Source organism: Crinia signifera, chromosome 5, assembly GCF_055691185.1.
Source record: "Crinia signifera chromosome 5, ASM5569118v1, whole genome shotgun sequence".
Taxonomy (NCBI): domain Eukaryota; kingdom Metazoa; phylum Chordata; class Amphibia; order Anura; family Myobatrachidae; genus Crinia; species Crinia signifera.
Window position 1 is genome coordinate 81,281,358 of NC_139221.1, and position 23,791 is coordinate 81,305,148.

Consider the following 23,791-nt stretch of genomic DNA (forward strand, 5'->3'; position numbering starts at 1 on the left):
CCCGTACAAACGGTGCAATATGTTCGCTGAGCAATTTTGGCTTAATATCTCTCAGCGGTATCATTTTCTTCAGCGGCCAGTGATTTTAGCAGAAAATTGCAAGTTATTCTGCAAAAAAATTGCAAGTCATTCTGTCTTTACCTCATTTTGACTTGCTAGCCAGCAATTTTTAGCCATAACCACATGCTCCTGCAACCAGCGTCCATTAAGGGCTGGCTGTGGGAGCGCCCTGTTAGAGATTTATCTCCCAAAACACAGAAAACACACTGGCGATATGGTTGCTAAGCGACCATTTAGCGAGCGATAATGGCTTAAATCACCCCATGTGTACAGGGCTTAAATGTTAACTACTTAGTGATGGTGCTGCCACTGCTATTGATGTTGTGGTTTAAGTGGTGGGAAAAGGCCAAAATGCAAAGTTAAGTGTACCACTACCTTTAATTTTCTCATATTGTATAATAACAGATATGTAGTCTGTGTTATTTAATGTTAAATAAATTAATCTTTCTACACAAATTGCTTTATTTTTCCTTCGAATTTTGAAATGTGTAAAATTCATGTTGCCGCAATTTTTATGTTACCTTGTATTATTTGTATACTTATTGAGTATACTGATGCTTCTGTTTGCTCTTTGAACCGTGCAATCACACAGCAAGTAGGAGCTGACTGTTAGAGTACAGGTAGAAATGTGTATGTGCAATATAATCAGAATGAATTGAGCACACATTTTGCAATACCTACAGTAGAAATGTCAAATCTACATTTTGAAGTAAATATTTGTGGAAATGTGGGAATTGCAATAATTAAATCTGAAATTTTAGGGGAATTTAATTATTGACATTGACAGACTATGCCATCAAAAAATACCACCCTGCGTCCTGCCAACATTGCAGGTTTTCCCCACGCACCATATAGGCAGAAGTGAAAACGCAATGGCTGCTATCACTTCCTGCATAATTTCCCCTTTTGTTTGATTGGGTATTTAGCAAGTGTGATACCAGTAAATGAGTAACCAATCCAATTCTACGTAAAGAGAAACTCAACAGTTCAGCTCTTTTTAATAAAGCGTAATACAGGTGTATAGCAAAAATATGGTAAGATAGCAGCTTATCAGTCTGTGTAGAAACCTTTCCCAGGTATTCCCCCCCTAGTAACTAGCATTCCTGTATCTTCTCCTATATGCAGCTCTTCTATGCTTTTCAAGATGATCGCTATCTATACATGGTGATGGAGTACATGCCTGGGGGAGATCTTGTAAATTTAATGAGCAACTACGATGTTCCTGAGAAATGGGCTCGGTTCTACACAGCCCAAGTGGTCCTGGCTTTAGATGCTATTCATTCAATGGGCTTCATTCACAGGTAATTTCCAAAAAGAACTAATGATTTACATAATTTTTTTTTTTTTTTTTAATATGGATGCAAGAAAGATGTATTGTTTATTTAGGCAGAACATGTGTAAGCTCATTTGCCATATCAGAAGTCCATCATTTACAATGTACAGTGCATTTGACACATGTACGTTACCAAATTTGTATTTTTGAATGTAAAATAATAAGATTTAATAGATATATTTTTTTACTTGCAGGGATGTGAAGCCTGACAATATGCTGCTGGATAAGTCTGGTCATTTAAAACTGGCAGATTTTGGTACATGTATGAAAATGAACCGGGTAAGTTATGCCTAACCTCCTGTTTTGCATTACAATTTGCTTACACAGCATGCGAGGACATTACCAAAAAATCCCCTACCAAAAAACGTTCATTATAGTTATTAGGGATATGGCCTCAATATTCCTGTTGCTTTCCAGATCTAATGTCTAATTAAGTAAAATATATGTGAAAAATAGTATAGTTTATCATATATTACTATATAGTGTATAAACAATCACTAACTACAATATAAATAACAACGGTATATATCTGTATAAAAAATTTCACCTTTCATGAGATTATAATCTGTGGTACACACAAGTATATAGATACAGTAGTTTATGGATTAGAATAGGGTGGTCTATTTTTATTCATTAAAGAATACACCAGAAACAAGAATTGTAAGGTAAAGGTGTATCCACATTTAGCTAATAGCACCGTATAGCCTCATTTAGTGCACCACAGAATTCGCAATTTCGCTGCACTAAAGCTAGAGATGAGCGGGTTTGGTTATACTCAGATATACTCTGATCTCATAGCATCTTATTGGCTATCCAATAAATGTGACAGTCAATAGCCATTTAGAAAAATCTGAAGTTGCAATAATTTGTTGAGTAGAACTGAACCAGCTCATCTCTAACTTAAACACTGATCTTAAGTACCTAGTACACTTAAGTACAATACGATGAAGAATTGCACAATCTAGGGTAATAAGACTAGTATGATTGAAGTGACCTGTATTATGCAACATTATGCTTAATTTGCAACATTGTTCCAATTCCTTTGCTACAAAATTAGGAATTCTCATCCCTAGCACAGTACATTATTAGCGACTAAGATGCAAAACTAGTAGTATGCAGTTTGTGCAAAAATCTGGTCATTTGGGTGTGACCTGTGCCGCGCTTCATTGTTATGTAACTGCAACTTTATATTCTTGGAAATTAAAATAATCTGAAGTATAAGGGTGGGATGTGCCATATTTCGCCACTTATTGGGTACCTACAGACGTTAACGCTGGTATGTAGCCAGTAATGCCATTAGAATCACAAGGCTGCTCTCCCGATAAGAGTTGCCTTTAGCGATCACAGGACTTCAGGTTAATGACCCGGGAGTCGTCCTGTGCATGCGCAGTGTAACGCACATCCTGCTGGGAGGGATCAGATCTTACCAAGAGGCCAATGCGAAAAGGCTTCTGTTGGGTAATGCCAGCTAAAAGCTGGCATTACCTACAGGCCCAAAAGAACTTGGTACTAGGGTGGCCAATCCCGGGATCGGGATCGGCGGGATCCCGGGATTTGGCCCTAAAAACACCGGGATTTCAATCCCGGGATTGGACTCTCCAATCCCGGGATTTCGGTATTAGACTGCGCATGCGCAGTCTAATGCCGGGCAGCGTCTGAGACCCTGCTCAGACGCTGCCCGGCTTCTCCCGTGCCCGGCAGAGCGTCTCTGCGCAGCGTGACTATGTCAGAGGTCACGCTGCGCAGGTCGCACAGCACACCACGCTGATTGTTATGTTGCCCAGCTCCCGGAGGACCAGCCCACCCTACCCGCCGCCTGCCCAGCTCAGCTCCCGGAGAAGCAGCCCACCCTACCCGCCACCTGCCGAGCTCCCGGAGACGCAGCCCACCCTACCCGTCGCCTGCCCAGCTCCCGGAGGAGCAGCCCACCCTACCCGGCCGCACCCGCCACACATGTAAGTGGATATGCGGGGCGGCCGGGGCATTTTTTTTAATCAGGGAAGCCAATCCCGGGATCCCGGGAATCCCGGGATTGAGCATTTTTCAATCCCGATACCCGGGATTGAAAAAGTGTCCCGGGATTGGCTTCCCTATTTGGTACATATGGAAATTAATGGAAAACGCTGAAACAACCTTTTTGCGGGGAGGGAATCGGCAAGCGGGCTGACCTTGTCCTGTATTGGGCACGCCCACCCTTTCAGCATAGCGCCGGCAGTCGTACTTTTGCAATGTTTTGCAAAATCTGAATCAGGCCCTATATGCAAACTTAGATACAATATTAGAGATGGTTAGTCTTTGTGACCCTTTGTAACCTATTACAGGAAACCTTCTATAGTCCTTCCTTAGTGACTTGAAAAATGTTAACTTGCTGGTAACACGTGTATTTAAAGCCCTTGAGTTAATATAAAGCATTATGTGACTTTATTATATATTTGTGGGCTACCGTATTTGTTGTATTAGTAAATTAATGCATTTATTAATCCTGTAAAATCTTTAACTGGCAAACAGGAAGGAATGGTACGTTGTGACACTGCTGTGGGAACGCCTGATTACATTTCCCCTGAAGTATTAAAGTCGCAGGGAGGTGATGGTTACTATGGAAGAGAATGTGATTGGTGGTCTGTAGGAGTCTTTTTATATGAAATGCTAGTAGGTAAGTTCCCTACCAGTGTCCTAGAAATGATCAAAATCGTACGTGGGAAAATAGCACATTATTATGTTGTCCTGCGCATTCACGGTACTCTGCAAACCTCCACATTTATCTTGAAACCCTTCCAACATATGTAATTGACCATAATATTTAGTGGACTGTACTGAATTGCTATTATGTTTATATGTCCTAAAATAAATCTAAGTATTACAAATATTTTAGTCAACAGTGCTGTTTGTCTTATTATGGAGCTGAACTAATATGGGATACAGCTGAGAATCAGGATTATGGGAATAGTCTTGATTATTGTGGGTTTGCATTGTTTCCCATAACGTTTCTCCAGCATCAGCTGTGGAAAGATAAAATGATGCAAATTACCACATGAGCATACTGCTTCTATAGACGCTTGCATGGCTGGAGTGGAGAGAGTAGGTGATGGTAGTTAATGAATGTGGGCTCCTTCCTCTAGCCCAGTTGTTCCCAACCCTGGTCCTCAAGTACCCCCAACAGTGCACATTTTCCAGGTCTCCACACAGAATCACAGGCAAAATACTTAGCTCCTCCTGTGGATCTTTTAAAATGTGACTGAATAATGAGTGCACCTGCTGGGTGACCTGGAAAATGTGCACTGTTGGGGGTACTTGAGGACCAGGGTTGGGGACCACTGCTCTAGCCAGTCCCCTGAATCTATCTAGCTTGTGCTGTATGAGGCCCTTTCTATTTCCAGGGAAAGAGTCTGTAACAAGCTGTCCATAGTTCATGCTGGCTCTCTCCTTCAGATAACATTTTGGAGCCAATCCAACTGTGGGTGAAGGGTGCCAGTCACAGTTGCAGTGCATGCAGGCAACCGCAAAGCGTATCACAGCTTGGTTTCACCCCACATTCACACTAATTTGTCTGCAGCCCTATGGGCTTCAAACAAGATTGTGTGAGCTGCCATAAAGTGTTTCGCTTTGGCGGCAATGTTACCTGCAATTGGATTGATTCCATAGTTTCTCTCTCATTTGCTGTTCATAGGACACACACGTTTGTCTTTAAGCCTCATTGGCTGGACATGTTTTATAACGCTTTTTGGGACGGCACCTCAAACTTTTCTTTATCAATAACCACGTGCAGGATTTCATCGGGTCTTATTTTTTTTATATCAGAAAATGTTTTACAGCTTATAGTGTTCTGCGCTTTTTTCTGTAGGAGACACTCCGTTTTATGCAGATTCACTGGTTGGAACATACAGCAAAATCATGAACCATAAGAACTCACTCACATTCCCTGAGGACAGTGATATTTCCAAGGAGGCTAAAAACTTGATCTGTGCTTTCCTCACAGACAGGTAAAGTTTACTGTTGATGTATTGTTAATAGCATTGTATTTAAAATGGTATCTTATATTTCTGTAGCTGTTACATGAAATAGCGCCATCCCATTCCACGTTTATTTTAATTCTTATTAATATTTTCACTCTATCTAGCCTTATTTAGGAGAACCTAATGGGGCATTTGTAAAAAAAAAAAAAAAAACTTGAATACTCTGTGTTTATGGGGGTAAAATTATTGAAAGCATTTGACCTTCACAAAAGACCACCTGTTTTGTTTATGTGCAAGTGGGATTTTCCTGTAGACTAGAACTACTTTATGTTCATCAAACCAACCACAGGTTCTCAAACATTTGGGCAGATGATAACCGCATTCATAATTATAGCATATGCACTAACATATGCGATAATTATGCGTTAAGAGCTGTCCTTTGTGGTGAGAGTCAGCGGGTCCCATGGGGACCCGGCGGCTCTCCCATCCCTCCCTTACCCGGCGCTGCTGCTGCACCGGGCTCTACTCCCTGCCCCCGGAAGAGGATTATAGTGCAGTGAAGAGGTGGTCACAGGTCTGGGCAGCACAGCTCTGTGCTGCCCGGACACAGGTGGTGGTGGGGGGGTCGGTGCGGGGCGGCGGTGGGTTTGCGTTAGAAGCCCATAGGCTTCTATGGGGCATCGCAAGATTTTCATGGCGGCGGGGGATGCTTAGAGCATCCCAAAATGCGGTAAAAACCCTGATAACAGGGTTTTTACCGCATTTTTAGTTTAGAGAATCTCCCCCTAGACTGATGAAGACTCCAGTGTGTACACAGTAAACACTTATGCTTTTCTAGTTCGATTTGGCAGCAAATATTTATATATAGTTTCTTATATAGTGGAGAAGATTCCATTGGGCTTTACAAATGTAGACAGTGATATAACAAACTGGGTAACCACAGACAGACATGGAGGTAGGAGGGCCCTGCTGCAAGCTTAAATGTCTTTACCATAGTTTGGTTTGCAAGGATATTAATGTTGGTTCCCCTATAATAATCCTAGATTAATATTTTTTAAATGCATTCTTTATTGTAGAACAGATAATCGAAAACAAAATCATAATTTTAAAATGTCAGGTTTTGGATGTGAAAGGTTGTCTGTTGGATACCATTGCAGCATTGTTCCTCCTGCATTGTTAAACTGTGTATGGAAGTGAGAAGTTAATCTGTTCTATAATTTTAATAACTGTGGTGGGGTATTTGGAAGTGTAGAACATTAAGTAGTGTTGGAAAGCAAAGCCCTGAATAGTAAGTAGCATGAGACTGCTTTTAGTAATTACCAATTTCATTTAAAATCTTTAAATTGAAAGTGTTTTGTCCTGGCAGCACTGTGATGGAAAGCCTTATAAGGCAGCAGCAGGCACAATGTCATCTACAGTCCGATAAAATCATCTATATACCCAGATTTGCAAGGAACATTTAATGTATTTGAAATCACTGTTTGCTTCTACTGTATGTCATTTTATCTAAATAAAGGAAGTCCGGACATAGGTAAGCTGTATAGAGTAGGTTTTTTAAAGCAAAATGCACTTGTAATAAATATCTTTCTTGCGCAGGGAGATCCGGTTGGGTCGGAATGGTGTTGAAGAGATTAAAAGGCATCTTTTCTTCAAAAACGATCAATGGGCGTGGGAGACTCTTCGAGATAGTAAGTAAATTAAAGGTTTTGATATTAATCTAATTGTTATACGTTTTTTTTTTTTATGCATTTGAACACTAATGGATGGGCCTTCGTGTCTTTCGTCAAGATGTCATGTTTAACACCTTTCTAGTTTGTGATGTCCACATTGAGATTACCATCAATATGATTGCTCTGGGGGATCTCAGAGACACCAGGTTGTTTACAAAAGGGTGTTTGCTGTCTTTTCTTTTGCCAGGCATGTCCAAACTATGGCCCTCCAACTGTTGTGAAGTTACAAGTCCCATCATGCCTTGCCACAGTTGTTCTATTATGAAATGCTAAAACAATGGCAAGGCATGCTGGGATGTGTAGTTTCACAACAGCTGGAGGGACACAGTTTGGACATGCATGGCTTGGGCAATCTCCCAGGTCTGCATTCCATAAGTACCTCCCTAAAAGTTTCTGCAGAGCTCTATGGACCCATTTCTCATTCTCTCTCTCTCATGCTCTACGACAGCACGCAGGTGGAACTCTGCCTGTCATTCTCTGCACACAGGGACAGTCCATACTGCAAGTATTATGGGACTTTTACTGACACAGTATTTAGACACTGATTTCACATCCTATATGTGGGATTCAGTATCTAGCCAAGTGGTTCCCAAACTGTGTGCCGTCGCACCCTGGGGTGCCGCGGAGCACTTGCAGGGGGTGCACTGAGCTGGTGGTCCAGGACCAATTCAAATTATTTATGGTTAATGTAAAAGGCAAAACCAGTGTTGGTGGCTTCAATCATAAAATATGTGGACAAACAGAAGCAAATCCTGTCCCTCGTCACATAGTTGTGCCTAAGGATGACAAATAAACACAATTTATTTAACAATATATATTTTCTCTCAATAAGTAACTTTTTTCCTAGGGATTCCACGAAAAACTTTCTGATACTCTAGGCTGCTGTCATTCGAAAAGTTTTGGGAACCACTGATCTACCTACTAAGTTTTTTTCTCTCTCCTACATGTGGGACTATTACAGGGTGCTGTTTAGCCCACAGACCATATATTGCCAAGTGATACTGAATCTTTACTGTTAGCTTTAGCCATTCACACAGCTTCTGGCTGATTTTCACTATTGTGCTGAAGTTTAAGGGCACTGCTTAGGATTATAATTTTGTTGATATAACATATTGTCCTTGTTACAATGTCAGGAAAGCTAGACAAAGGGTATAAAACCATAGCAGGCTCTGCTGTTTATTTTGCTTGTGCACAATGTGCCAAGACATTACCTAAAGGCTGCAAAGACCTGGGTACTCTCTGCTTAGTCTGCACTGCGACCACTGTGGTGTCGCTTCCGGGCACTTTTTTGTTCAGTCTGATATGCCTCAGTGGGCCAGAGCGATGGCAGGCCCTATAGCTAAGCTATGGCATGCTAATGGTGCTGATGATGCAGTAGCCGCTTCTGACATTAGACCCCCCTTTGCTGCAGCCGAGGAGCTCCTCTGGGCCCATAATATGGGCAGGTGTTTGTCTGAAATGGCCACTTCCCTAAATAAGATGGTGACCTCCTTAGGCCCCACCGCTACTAGCGCAGACCAGCGTCCTCTCCGGTTTCCTTTCTGTGTGATGTGTGTGATTCTCAGGAGGATGGGGAGATGGACCTAGATTGGGAATACCCTTTTGGATGGGACGATGATTCTTCTTCATACTCTGGGGTCAAACTTTTAATTAAAGCAGTACATCAGACATCACAGCTTGAGGAAGCCTCTGTACGGTAGTGGAAGTCAACTTGCACTTCCTTTATTCAAACGGAAGAAGACCCAGGTGACTGATTTTCCCCCATTTTCTCATTTTAAGCCTGGTTGAAGCTTGATACAAAGGTCCAAGTCCCTAGAGAGCTTAGGTTGTTATAGCCTTACTTCAAGCTATTTCTTTTCTTTTCAGAGCAGGGGTCATAATAGTGCCAGTCCCGACACAGCAGCGATGTCTTAAGTTCTACTCCACACTTTAGTTGGTGGACAAACTAGATGACTTTATTCGCCCAATCCTCAACTTTCAGTTGTTGAACCTGTACCTTTGCTTAGATCAAAATGTAGTCATCCTGGCAATTGAAGCAGACAAATGTTTAGCTTCCACTGATATAAAGGACACATACCTGCATGTTCCCATTTGTAATGCACACCACCACCGTCTGTTCTTTGCGGTGGATCCTTATCACTATCAGTTCCAGGCCCTTCCTTTCCGTCTCTCCACGGCTCCCAGTGTGTTTACTGAGCTAATGGCTTAAAGGTTGCCTTATTCCAAAAGCAAGGATTCAGTATCACCCATTATATGGACGACTTACTACTTAAGCCAGTCCGAGGCTCTGCTCCATTCGCATATACAACTGATGTTGGATACCCTCCAATCCCCGGGTTTCTCAAGTCAAGACTTCTACCATTGCAACGGATGGTGTTCCAAGGGCTTCTCTTCAACAGTGCAGAGAGTCTCCCTTCGTCCATGCAAAGTGATGTACCTCTTGTCCAGGGTACTCACTCTTCTTTAGTTACCACAGGTTTCGGTGCTCTGATGCATGCAGTTGTTTAGAAAATGGTACCTGCCTTCAAAGCGGTACAGTATTCGCACTTCCATGCCCGGACATTAACGTCTTCGATACTGTTAATTCAGACACGTCAATCTTTTCAATGTTGGCATCACACACACCAAATCTGACCAAGGGCTCTGAATTCTCTTTCTCGATTTGGAATGTGGTAACCATGGATTCCAGCCTCCACAGATTGGGGCGCTATGTTTAGTCATCATCATCTTCAAGGCCAGTAGTCCAAGGTAGAAGCAATGCTACAAGTCAGCATCCTCAAACTTTGGACCATTCACAATGCATTGAACTGGTTTTAGGACCACCTTCAAGGACACCCTGTTTGCATACAGTCCGACAATGTAAACAAGCAAGGCTGGACTTGCAGGTCTCCTGATGGGGCCAGGCTGACATAGACTTAATGACATCTCAACTCAAAAAAAGCTTCCCTGGCACAGAGTTTGTTCAAGAATCCTCAGGCAGCTTTCGTGGATGTCATGACTGGCCCATGGCAGTTTCATCATGGATTCCCATTTCCACCACTGGCCATGATCCCACGGGTGCTTCAGCGGGTACGAAAGGAAGGTCTTCCAGTCAAGATGCAATGAGATGTCAGAGTCAGTACTTAATACAGTACCCTTAGCTCTCAGGAGGACGTTCAGACCCCACTTTCTTTGCTGTTCTGAAGGTACAAACCTGTCCTCAAGATCTACCAATGGCGCATGTTTTCGAGGCAACCTGTGGATCTAGAGTAGGAATGAATGAGGCAGGTTTGAAAATGTGGCGGTTAGTATTGACTACAACTGTGCACCAGCTAGGTGATCTGGAAAACATGGACCGTTGGTAGATCTCGAGGACCGGTTTGACCACCCCTGATATAGAGGAATGTATTCTCAGTAGGGAAAAAAAAAGCCTTGCAGTTCATGAGCTTGTTCTATTTATTAGCAGAAATGAAAGAAAAACTACACTCTCCTCACCCCCAAATCTCTACCAAGGTTGCGTTGTTTGGGGCCCTGTTTCCATGGCAGTCCTTTCACCAGTGCCTCTAATGATCTCTTTTGCCCGAAAAGGGTATGTTCTGCTCTTTTATATTGAGAGCGCTGGGTGCCTTCTGACATGTTGGATCCTAGAATTAAAAATCATTGGTCAGTAGAATATCCTAATACAGCATTTTGAATTGGAGAGTGCAGAATGTACATTACACCTGTGCACTGATGTTCTGCTTGGGTGTAGAATGGACTCATCAAAATACTTATGATTAGGGTGGAAGTCTTTAATATCTATGCCTAGAACTCATTTGGCCAGCTGTTTTCTATTGTCCTGTATTCAGCAGACAACAAACTATGGAGTTACGCTGTGTGTAGCAAGCGTTTACGTTCATTGTACTCCTACCAGCTGGAGTGGGTTTATTCCAGTATGATATCAACATGGACTCTTCTTCATAATAAGTGTTTGGTGTTCTTTTTCTTAAGCTGTAGCTCCAGTTGTACCAGACTTGACCAGTGACATTGACACAAGTAATTTTGATGATTTGGAGGAAGACAAAGGAGATGAGGAAACCTTCCCAATACCGAAGGCATTTGTGGGGAACCAACTTCCTTTTGTAGGGTTCACATACTACAGTAACCGGCAGTAAGTTATTAGACCGCTTCGTTCCAGTGAAAGTACAGTATAAGATAAATCTGTTTCAAGTTATTCCAAAGAACTCACTTTACACTGATTGTTATTATGTTACAGGTATTTAGCAGATCCTGCTGCAAGCACTGATGACAATAGATCCAGCTCTAAAGCAGATAAAAATCTGGTAGGTCTGCTGCCATGAGATTAATATTGTGAGATGAGCTTGGAAGGACCTGGTCTATCCCTAACTTCTCTGATCACTGATACAGGTTGAGTATCCCTTATCCAAAATGTTCGGGACCAGAATCTTTTTGGATAACGGATAATTTCGGAATATTTTTACATTCCAATAAGGTATCTTGAATACTGGATCCATGTGTGAACACAAAATGCATATATGCCGTATAAACACATCAAGCACCTGAATTCCGTGCGCACACATTTTGTTTGTGCATGAAACAAAGTTTTAAAATGTGAAAGTTTGTCTACAATCTCAGTCACTGAATTTGAATGCCAAGCAATCATTTTCTTGCACATATTTAGTGCCAGTTAGAGATGTCCCCAGTAGTGCCAGTTAGAGATGTCCCCAGTAGTGCCAGTTAGAGATGTCCCCAGTAGTGTCAGTTAGAGATGTCCCCAGTAGTGCCAGTTAGAGATGTCCCCAGTAGTGCTTTTAGCAACATTGAAAAAAAGTACATTCCGGAGCTAATGGTTTTCGGAATCATTTTGATCAGCTATCTGGATAAGGGATACTCCGCCTGTATGTTCATAGATTTAAAATGTACTAATCACTACTCACTCTAAAGTAAAAAAAAAAAAAAAAATCTGGGGTGTTTTTAATGTTACTAGTTCAGCTAGATAGACAGTTTTAGTTAGACAACAATGGCTACTGTTTTATTTCATTCCGATGACCACGAAAAATTAACTTTCTCTGACATGCAGCAGGGACCACTGGAATCACATCGGGGTATTAGAGCTGGGAATGCTGGGAGCTAGGCACTTCTTAATAATAATTAGGGGATACTGGCTCCTCCCCTCTAAGACCCACAATCCCCCAGTGAGAAAATTGTGCCAGGGAGTTAGGTCACAGTTTTTTCTGCTCCTGCACATTTTTTTCTAGCTTTGGCTATATAATAGATTTTTACATCTTTCACTTGATAGAATCCCTTCCCCACCTATTGAAAGGTGTGGGTCCGGGCATTCAGCGCCCCTGGAGTTCCAGGTCGTCAGTCAGGACCTCGCTAAAGGTGCCTGCCTGCACGGGTTCCGTGCTCCTGCCGCCCCTCCAGCAAAGGGGACGCCAGTCACGAAGGAGAAGCCTCCGGTGGTGAGTAAGGCGCTGAGCGCACTTTCCACACGCCGTCCCCTGCTTCCCTGTCAGCCGCGCTGTGCGCGGGTCTCGGCAGCGAGTGAGGCGCCGCCATCTTGCAAACGGCGCGTACCTGTGTTCTATGCCACGCGACAGAACTAAGTGCCGGAGGTATTGCACAGAGTGAGCGCTAGCAAGCGGGTGCCGCTGGACGCTGTCAGGACGCCACAGGCTGGCTAGTTAGGAGGGAGAGGGGACACGCTGTAAAACGGAGGCGGGCATGGCGCGGCCATTACGCAGATACACAGTAAGGCTGACTCTTTCCTGTTCACAGGTGACTGCAGCTTAGAAGGCTCTGAAAGTTTTATTACTGACACAGTGTTTTGCGCTGTATTGGTATTGGTGTAATAGGGCTCATTCTCCTCCAGGTCTCACGGAACCCGGGGGTTTTTGGCTTGTGAGAGGTGTATCTGTACTCAGTGTGTGTGTGTTTGCAAGATCCTGTATCGCGCGCTGTATTGGACCGGGCGAGCAGGGATCATGACGGGCAAGTCCAAAGCCTCTCAGAAGGTTTTCGCTTGTACTGTCTGTACAGCAAAGTTTTCTCAATACACAGCTGAAGGTAATGCCACCGTCTGTCAGTCATGTTCAGGTGCTGAATCTGCATCACTGGCGGGGTCTCAGGCGCCCCAGTGGGCCACAACCTTAGTGGGTTCTATGTCAAAACTCACTTCTGAATTGGCGCTGGCTCGCAGAGCGGAGCCATCTTGGGCTACAGCTTTAGCAAGGTCTGTGGAGGGGTTAGCTAACTCCATGACCAGACCAGAGAGGCCTTCTGCATCCAGCAATAAGCGACCTTATCAGGCTATTATTGTGGAGGATGATTTAGAGGAGGAACAGGATCCATTTCATGAAATGGAGGATGGTGAATGGGAGGAGGTTCAGGATGCCATTCCTGAGGGAGAGCCTACTCCTTTAGGGATAGAGGCTCTTATTATGGCGGTAAAGGAAGTGCTTCGGTTACCGGAGGATCCCAGACCAGAACCGCAGGAGTTTGATCTGTTTGGCGGGATTCAGAAGACATCAGTGGTCTTTCCTTGTCCAAATCAGGATCAGCTTCTGGCTGCATGGAGGAATCCGGACAAACGGTTTCAGATTCCCAAACGTTTTCCTTCTCTGTATCCCTTTGAGCCAGCCGCCCTAAGCAAGTGGGAGACTCCACCTCCGGTGGACACCTCAGTTTCCCGTCTGTCCAAGAAGACAACTCTGCCAGTCCCGGGGGCTTCGGCCTTGAAAGATCCCTCAGATAGAAAGATGGAGGCTACTCTCAAGGCCATTTATGTAGCAGCAGGGACTCAACTCAGACCGGCTATAGTCTCGGCCTGGGTAAATAGGGCAAATGTTAAATGGGCGGAGCTAATCATTGAAGGATTGGAAACAGGTATGTCTATAGATGAGATTCGCTGCTTGGCTGAACATGTTAAGGAGTCTGCTATGTTCTTAGGAGAGGCGGCTAAGGATGTATCCTTGATCTCTTCTAGAATTTCAGCTAGCGCCATTTCTGCACGGCGGGCCCTCTGGCTTCGCTCTTGGCAGGCGGACGCGGAATCTAAAAGGGCTGTGGAGGGTCTTCCCTTTTCCGGGGACATCCTTTTCGGGCCTGAATTAGATAAATGGATCTCACAGGCGACGGGAGGGAAGTCGGCATTTTTACCGTCGGCAGCTCCTCCTCCTCCTAGAAGACAGTTCACAGGTCCGTCTTTTCAGTCCTTTCGGACTCAGCGCCCCTTTCGGGGCAGAGGAAGAGGTTTCCAGTCCTCCAGAGGTTCCAGAGCCAGAGCCCGTCCTCAGGCTGCTCCAAGAGTCCAGGAACCTAAACCCCAGCAGAAGCCGGTGGCATGACGGTTTACCAGCTTCCGTCAACAGTTTACCGGTAGGTGCCCGCCTGTTGGCCTTCGGAACCCAATGGTTCTCCCTTTTGGAGGATCCTTGGGTTCGCAGGGTGGTTTCAGAGGGGTACCGAATTCAGTTCGATTCCACTCCTCCGGTACGGTTCTTCACAACGGCTCTGCCAACATCTCAGGAAAAGAGAACGAGCCTGCTAGAGGCCATTTGGATCTTGCTGGAGGCTCAGGTCATCATGCCGGTCCCAGCAGCTCAGAGGAACACAGGGTTCTACTCAACCCTCTTTGTAGTCCCCAAGCCGGATGGGTCAGTCAGGCCCATTCTCAACCTGAAGCCTTTGAATCTGTTAGTCTCTTATCAGCCATTCAAGATGGAATCAATCCACTCAGTGATTTCTTCTTTGGAACCAGGGGAGTACATGATATCATTGGATATCAAGGATGCTTACCTACACATCCCGATTTGGATCTCTCACCAGGCCTTTCTTCGTTTTGCCATCGGTCGGGATCATTTTCAGTTCAGGGCTCTGCCCTTCGGATTATCGTCAGCGCCCAGAGTATTCACCAAGACTCTATCAGTAGCCGTCGCATACCTCAGATGTCAGGGGGTGACAATAATCCCCTATCTCGACGATCTCCTAATCAAGGCCCCAACGAGGGAGTTACTGGAGAGTCAGGCCAGGTTAACTACTCAGACGCTCACCAGCCTGGGGTGGATAATGAATTTCAAGAAATCCTCTTTAATTCCATCCAGGAGGATCTTGTTCCTAGGCCTTTGGCTAGACACGGAGTCTCTGAGAATCTTCCTGCCGGAAGACAAGATCCAGGCTATCTTGCACCTAGTGCAGAGGATCTTACTTCCACAGAGGATCAGTCTCCATCTGTGCACTCAGCTGCTAGGGAAGATGGTGGCAGCCTTCCCAGCTCTGACGTGGGGACGTTTCCACTCAAGACCGTTTCAGTTGGACCTTCTCAGAAAGGGTGCGGGCTCGCACCTGAATCTGCACAAAAGGATCCACTTGTCGGCCGAGGCAAGACATTCACTACTGTGGTGGAGACACAGAAGGAACCTAATAGAGGGTCGTCGGTTTGCAGTCCAGGACTGGATTGTGTTGACAACGGACGCAAGTCTCCGCGGCTGGGGTGCCGTAGTGCTTCATCTCTGCCACCAGGGCAGGTGGGACCTGCAGGAGAGTCGCTTGTCCATCAATGTATTGGAGATCAGAGCCATTTACAATGCTCTGTTGGAGGCTCAGGAGTTCCTTCAGGGTCAACACATAAAGATAAGGTCGGACAATGCCACGGCAGTCGCCTATGTGAACAGGCAGGGCGGCACGAGGAGCAGCATGGCCATGAAGGAGGTAAAGAAGGTTCTTCAGTGGGCAGAACGGTCAGGAGTAGTTCTGCTAGCAGTGTTCCTTCCAGGTCGGGAAAATCTAGAGGCCGATTTCCTCAGCAGGGAGGACCTTCACCCAGGCGAGTGGTCTCTCAACCCCGAGGTGTTTCGGGAGCTCACCGACAGGTGGGGAGTTCCCGAGGTGGACCTGATGGCGTCTCGGAAGAACCACCAGCTACCTGCATACGTGGCACGTACAAGAGACCCTCAGGCCATAGCGGCAGACGCTCTGTCAACTCCGTGGGAGTTCAGCTTTGTATACCTGTTCCCGCCACTTCCACTTCTGGGCCAGGTACTGAAGAGACTCAAGAGGGAACCAGTGCAGGCTATTCTCATAGCACCCTGGTGGCCTCGCAGGACGTGGTTCTCAGACATCCAGATGTTACTGGCAGACGAGCCAGTTCGGTTGCCCCTCAGACCAGATCTGCTCCTACAAGGACCCTTCTTTCATCAGAATCTACCACAGCTACATTTGACGGCGTGGCTGTGGAGACCGAGGTCTTGCGGGAGAAGGGAATTCCAAGAGCTGTAATCCCTACGATGTTAAGGGCCCGGAAGCCCTCCTCAGCAGCGCATTATCACAGAATATGGCGCTCATATGCGGGTTGGTGCGAGTCTAAGGGCTGGCCATTCCGAGTATTCAAATTGTCCCGCCTTCTGTTGTTCTTACAAAGGGGGTTGGATGGGGGTCTGAGACTGGGTTCTCTTAAGGTCCAGGTCTCAGCCTTGTCTGTTCTCTTTCAGAGAAGATTGGCCCTCATTCCTGAGGTCCAGACATTTTTTCAAGGGGTTCTTCGAGTACAGCCTCCCTTCGTGCCTCCCACAGCCCCTTGGGATCTGGACTTGGTACTAGCCTTCTTGAGGTCTGAGACCTTTGAGCCACTGAACAGGGTGGATCTGAAGTTCTTGTGCTGGAAGACAGTACTTTTACTGGCCCTGGCCTCAGCTCGCCGGGTTTCGGAGCTGAGTGCTCTGTCCTGTAAGCCTCCGTATCTAATTTTCCACGAGGACAGAGCAGAACTGCGTACCCAGGCTGGGTTCCTTCCGAAGGTGGTATCCTCATACCACATTAACCAGCCTATCGTGGTTCCGGCCTTTCAAGGAGAATCGCCGGAGCAATCCTCCTTGGACGTGGTCAGGGCGCTTCGGATTTACGTCAAGAGAACCAGGTCTATACGCAGATCGGATTCCTTATTTATTCTCTATGACGCATTCCGCAGGGGGTGGCCTGCGTCAAAACAAACAATTGCACGATGGATCAAGTGGACGATCCGTAGTGCTTATCTTCATGCGGGACAGGTGCCTCCTGTCTCCTTAACGGCTCACTCTACCAGATCGGTGAGTACGTCGTGGGCCGCTGAGAGAGGGGCTTCTATCTCTCAGCTATGCAGAGCGGCCACTTGGTCGTCTCAGAACACGTTTGTTAAGTTTTACCAGTTCGATACTTTTGCAGCTTCGGCTTCAACTTTTGGTCGTCTGGTTCTACAGAATCCCCAGCACTCTCCCTCCCGGGGCTTGGTCTTTGGAACCTCCCCGATGTGATTCCAGTGGTCCCTGCTGCATGTCAGAGAAAAGAGGATTTTGGTACTTACCGATAAATCCATTTCTCTGAGATCAGCAGGGACCACTGGACACCCGCCCGGCTGTTGGATTCTGCCTGTTGTGGTTGCTGTTGCAGCCCGGTCCGATACATGCGTGTTGTATGTATGGTTATGTTGTTATGGTTTTTCTGTAACCCTTTCCTCTGGTGGGCCAATTTCCTCACTGGGGGATTGTGGGTCTTAGAGGGGAGGAGCCAGTATCCCCTAATTATTATTAAGAAGTGCCTAGCTCCCAGCATTCCCAGCTCTAATACCCCGATGTGATTCCAGTGGTCCCTGCTGATCTCAGAGAAATGGATTTATCGGTAAGTACCAAAATCCTCTTTTCAGTAGAATGTTTACAGCGCTATCACTCACTAACACAGTGGTTCCCAAACTTTTGTGCATCATGGCATGCTAGATTATCAGAATATTTGTCAAGGCACCCTTAGGTGCAAAGTTTGCTACTGAGAATTTCAGGAAACAATATTAAATGTTGTGCTTATATGTCATCCTTAGGTCCAGTTATGTGGTGAGGGACAGAATTCACTTCTGTTTATCCACTTATTTAAAAACTGGAAGCGACCAGCACTGATTTTGCCTATTACATTGACCATAAATAATTTGAATCGGTTCTGAAAACCAAACCGAGGCACCCCTGCAAGTGCCCCGAGGCACCCCATAGAGCCTAGGCCCACAGTTTGGGAACCACTGCACTAACAGATACCTACATCCTAGTCATCAGCCACTATTTCACATCGGTTCATACAGACAAATGACATGCAGAGGACCTAAATACCCCAGACTGCTCTCCCCCTTCCAGATAGTCAGGGAACCCCCACTCCCTCCTTGCCTTAAAAAGAGAGGCTTTCACAGGTGTTCTGATTTGGCCAGACAAGCTGACAAACTGTAGGTAGACACACAGCATTCTCATCAAGTAGGTAAAACACACATTCTATCTTTCAAATGTATAACTTTCATAGGTTTGCTAACTAAACCCCCGACTCCTTTGTAGCCCCAGTTGCCACAATTTATTTATTTTACATCTATTTAATTTTGGGGAGGTTTTGTTTTGTGTTTCTGAAGGTGGAGATCTTGCAGAAGAGCATATATCAACTTGAAGAGCAGCTACATAACGAGATGCAGCTTAAGGATGAGATGGAACAGAAGTGCAGGTAAAATATTTGTATGATAGCATTACACAGTTCATGACTGATAAAGGAGTACTGTAGCTGTCCTTACCCACTTACTCCTTTTAGACATACATCAACCTGGGATTTCTGTATGTCTACTTAAATAGTAGGCAGTGTGGTTATAATGAAGTGCCCAATTAAACTTTAAAGCGGCTAATCACATGGTTCATGAAGCATAACACCAAATGCTACAAATCAAGACAAGAAAGAATATAAAGTGTACAGTAAAAGATTGCGCTATAAAAAAACGATGTGACAAAGTAATTACACCTTGTGTAATAAATTAAAAAATATCATCAAAACAGCATATCCTATGATTTTTTACAATGGGGATTCTTCAGTACTCCATGGAAAATGCAAACGTGTACTTCAATGTGTAGGTGAAGTTCTCCCCTGTAGTCCCCAATCCGGATACAGAACTTTGGTCAGGGATCCACACAGACAGCACAGGGTGCAGCCAGGATATAGCTTAAGCGTGACCTTTCTCTGTATCCTGGGTGCACCCTGTGCTGGCTGTGGGATCCCTGACCAAAGTTCTGTATCCGGGGGACTACAGTTGGAGACCCATATACCATCTGCCGGACTGCTGCGACCCTAAGATTATATGTCTTGAGCCTTTAACAAAGTCGCTTTATTGTTAGTGCATTTTATGTATTTAATTTGTTTTAATAAAATTGACCTGCAAAATTCTGGTCCCTATTTTTTCTCCCCACATATTATGTGTTAGGGGAGAACTTCACCTACAAACGAGAAGTACACATTTTCCATCGAGTACTGAAGAATCAGCATTGTGAAAAATCATAGTATATGCGGTTTTGGTGATATATTTATTACACAAGGTGTAATTACTTTGTCACATGGTTACTTTATAGCGCAACCACTGTACACGGGTTTGGGTCATTAGGTCTACACCAACTAGGTTGACAAGCATTGGGTCAACAACACTAGGTCGACCTGGGCAAGGTCAACATGGGGCTTTTCACTGTTTTTTTTTACCCGAATGTCGACACAGTTTGAAGTGCACCGCATCCCCTCGCATCGCTCGTGATGCTTCGGGCACGGTGCCTCGCTACGCTCGGCACACTATTTTATTCTCCCACCGCGCCCTAGTGGATGGTAGGGCATGAAATAATGCCTGTCGGCTCAAAAAACAGTGTGGACCTTTTGACTATCGTCCTAAAGACCTGTCGACCTAAACCCATGCTGACCTTCCTGCCTGTTGACCTAATGGTGTCGACCCAATGCTTGTTGACCTAGTTGGTGTAGACCTAATGACCGTATCCCCTGTACACTGTACAACTTTGTATTTATTTTTGTATGTCTGAAAGCAAACTACCTGGCATGAAGTCCCGGTTAGTTACCACGATTGGGCTGATACCCTGGAATTTACAGGCTCCATGTAACTGGCAAATACCAGTGTGTTATGTCTGAAGGCTATTGCAGGTTTTTGTGTGTCCTCTTATTTATTGTTACTTCATTATAAGAAGGCAAGTAAACAAAATCTGGTTAGTATGGTACTTCCAAAGCTGCATTAAAAGGTTAAGAGAATGAAGGTGTTATCCAAAATATATATTCAAAAGTGTAATGACAGAAGATCCCTTATATGATTTATAATGGAAAACCCTTTAGCCTTGCACTGGTGACAGCAGATTGGCTGCACTAGTTGTAAATATCATACAAGGAGGAGGGGTTATATTAAACAAATCAAAATTTTACTTTTGTATTTAAATATAGTTATGTCATGCTACATGCAAACTCCCCCCCCCCCCCCCCCCCCCTCCAAGCTTAAAGGTGCGTTTTCACCGTACGGGCATCTCATCGCACAGTACAGAAGGTATGTGCTGCACATACTTTTTGTACTGCCCTCGCATCGTACACAATTCACATGCAAAACACATGTATTGTGATACAATCCAGCCCATAATGGGTTCGATCATCGCACCGTGTAAGGGCACCTTAAGTCACTACAAAAAAATTATTTTTACTTTAAAGTAAACTAAACTATTACATAATTTTCAAAAATCTAATTCACAAAATAAAATCAGTGATGTGGGTCACTATTCTAAATGAATCGTATATATAATTTTCTTGTAGCAAAGCTTAACTACTGCAGGGCACAAATTACTGTATCTGTATTTCTAGAATCGTATGTGAATAAAGTACAGTATGCCTTCTGTATTTTAATGTTTTTTATTTTTTTTTGGAGGATGTCCAACATTAAGTTAGACAAGATAATGAAGGAACTGGATGAAGAAGTAAGTTTGGTTGGTCTGTCTCAGTAATATGGCCACTACATCCTATTATTATTATTATTATTATTATTATTATTATTATTATTTTTAGTATTATTATTATCCTTTACTTATATTGCGCCACAAGGCTATGCAACAAGTTCTGTTGTAGCTGTATCTCGGTGCCGGGTCTTGTTTTATGCATACACAGTAGTGAGGAGGGCGCCCTGGTTCACCTGTCAAAGACATTCATACAACTGATATGCCCCATGTGCAGCACTTGCTCGGATAATCGCAGAGCAGACAGTGGTGTTGGGAGCAATGTGTCCGGCACTGCACTACGGTTCTCTGAAAATATACTAAATAAACTGCTGGGCAGTAATGGCTGCTGGGAGCTGTAGTTTATTTTTAGTTTCTTCACAGTACTTTATTGTGCTGCGGTGCAACAGCGCCAACACTACTGGCTGCTTTGCCAGTTTCTGGCCAGGCACTGCACAATTGGCAAATCAGGTAAGGGGCACTACAACAGTGGGCATAATGTGGCTGGGTAATGATAACCGTGGGCAAAATGTTTATGAAGAATAATAGCAGTGGTCATAATGTTTATGGAGAACGACAACAGTGGGCATAATTTGGATAGAGAACTACAGCAGTGGGTATAATGTGGATGGGGCACTACAACAGTGGCCATAATGTTGCTAGGGAAAATTTCTTTCACTTGTATTCTCACGAGTTCAACATACTTTTCTTTTTTTTTTCTTATTGATTTGTATTTTAATGTAGAAAATGAATAATTTTCATTCTTACTAAATGTTCTTCATACCAAGCTATATTTTTCTTTCCCATTGCAAGCTATTTTGGTTGAATGAGTGTGTTTCAGTCAGGCACCTGACTGTTAGAAATATGCTTATACCAGCTAAAAATACATTATTATGTAAGGCATAATCATTCATGCTTTATAATTGTAGGGCAATCAAAGGAAAAACCTGGAATCGTGTGTGTCTCAAATTGAGAAGGAAAAGATGATGCTACAGCACAGAATGAATGAATACCAAAGAAAGGCCGAGCAAGAGAGTGAGAAACGGCGGAATGTAGAAAATGAAGGCAAGTTACCAATTAGTCTAGTAAGTCGGAATGTCTCTGGTTGTTGACCAGAATGAGTGGACACGTTGTAAGTGTTAGGAATGTGTACTCTGACTTGTGTAGGTAGGAGTTACTCTGCGGAGTTATGTGTAACCACATGTGGACTTCATTACTAGGTAGACAGTCAATGTTCATATTGATCTACAGTATGTGAGTGGAGACTGATTTTGGCCCATATAACCTTTTTAGGAGACCATGTTGAAAGATGCTTAGAGAAGATTATGAAATCTCTATGCTGCAAAGCTCTGATTATTTCATGTTCAATTACAGGGATGTGTTGCGTGTATTGCAGCTGACATTATGTGTGCAGATATCCTAATTGCTGTAAATGTTAAGCACAGTGTGGACTTTTTACCTGATGCTGGACAGAGTTCCTAGAAATGAGGCAGTGAGTGATGCTGACACATTTCATGATGTGTAGATTTTTGTTACCCGCTGTGGATTTTATGACCATTTAAAGGCACAATAATGCTTCAGCCCTACAATTATAGCATGAGCAAGTTGTGGGTGGAGCTAATCCTGTGGTTGACCAGCTGTCACTAACAATGACTGTAGTAGGACCCACAGTAACATATTAATCTATTCTCTTTTTTTTTTTTGTATTTTACAGTTTCAACATTAAAAGACCAATTAGAAGATTTAAAGAAGATAAGTCAGAATTCTCATATTACAAACGAGAAAATAACACAATTGCACAAGCAAGTAAGTAGACATTTTATTCCATGTTTGATTTAGACAAGCAATGTACAGATGTCACCTTCCCTATATAGATAGGGATTCATCTGGCTATATACTGTAGGTAATGATGTTCTATCCTCAAGTGTAGTTATGGTTACTGGGACTCCGTTGCGAACGCATTGAGACAAATGACTATATGCATGATGAGGGAGGAAACACTTTTGTGCTGCAATCATTTATTCATCAGTGTGGTAGAGCAGTGTAGCTCGTGCACACCAAACGTTACGTATCCTTGACTGCTATAAATCTTCCAATTTATTGGGGTTTTCTACGGGTCTGATTCAGAATTAGGGGTTATCCGTAATCTGCACGTAATCTGCATATGTTTTTAAGTCATACACCTGATGTGCAAAGGTTCTTTAGTTATATCTCTTGCATTGAGGATTTATTTGCAAAGTGACTGGGACAGTCTGATGGGAGGTAACACAGGCCTGTTTCATAAGTTTTCAATGCGTGTCTCAGGCTGCGACTGTTATCCTGCATACAGAGAACAGTGCACCGGCATCTGATATTGTGCACCAATCTACGTGACTATAGGATTGTCTACACATCTGCAATTAACACCACATCTTTAAAAACAATTGCTAAAATTAGCAATGGCACCTGTCTGGGACATTTGGATATTTTCACACAGCAGCTGGGTGTGAAGACGCATCTGCCTGTGTGTAGCGCATAACCCTGAATCAAGGTTTGTATATACACACGGGATGCGTTCAGCATCCTAATGGACAGGATGCTTGCAGTGAAAGTATCGACGCCTAGTGATGCTTTTATAATCAGGGGACGGCATGACGCTGAGGTTCGCAGGCATCCTGAGGGGAGCGGCTGGGTTCTTCGAAGTCACCGCTGGGCTGGATGCGCTAAAGTCACTGCGAGGGAGCGCCCGGCATCTGCAGGGGTTAGTGCTGGGCATCTACACAGAGGCGCTTAGTCCCGACAGGGATGGACAAGGCAGGCTGTACTAGCAGGGTACTGTTAGAGGGGCAGGGCACATTGTGCCCTTTAAAATTTGGGTAGGGCTAGAAAAGAAAAAATCCTTGTGTGAACACTAGACGCCGGCATCCCAACTACCCTTCCGGCCTAAAGCTACGGCATACGTACATT

General features: G+C 44.3%; 1 protein-coding gene across 2 annotated transcripts in view; it reads left to right on the forward strand.

Moving 5' to 3' along the window:
- Positions 1 to 23,791, forward strand: part of ROCK1 (Rho associated coiled-coil containing protein kinase 1) — a 120,523-nt gene that overhangs the window by 66,820 nt on the left and 29,912 nt on the right. For both annotated transcript variants that reach the window (XR_014474860.1, XM_083187542.1), the window contains exons 5-15: positions 1,186 to 1,361; positions 1,588 to 1,672; positions 3,902 to 4,046; positions 5,235 to 5,373; positions 6,943 to 7,034; positions 11,046 to 11,205; positions 11,311 to 11,377; positions 18,469 to 18,557; positions 20,782 to 20,830; positions 21,775 to 21,910; positions 22,560 to 22,651. Coding sequence is in view for 1 of the 2 variants with exons in the window: in XM_083187542.1 (XP_083043668.1) it covers positions 1,186 to 1,361; positions 1,588 to 1,672; positions 3,902 to 4,046; positions 5,235 to 5,373; positions 6,943 to 7,034; positions 11,046 to 11,205; positions 11,311 to 11,377; positions 18,469 to 18,557; positions 20,782 to 20,830; positions 21,775 to 21,910; positions 22,560 to 22,651 (1,230 nt within the window). In the remaining variant the exon portion in view is untranslated. The remainder of the gene's footprint in view (positions 1 to 1,185; positions 1,362 to 1,587; positions 1,673 to 3,901; positions 4,047 to 5,234; positions 5,374 to 6,942; positions 7,035 to 11,045; positions 11,206 to 11,310; positions 11,378 to 18,468; positions 18,558 to 20,781; positions 20,831 to 21,774; positions 21,911 to 22,559; positions 22,652 to 23,791) is intronic.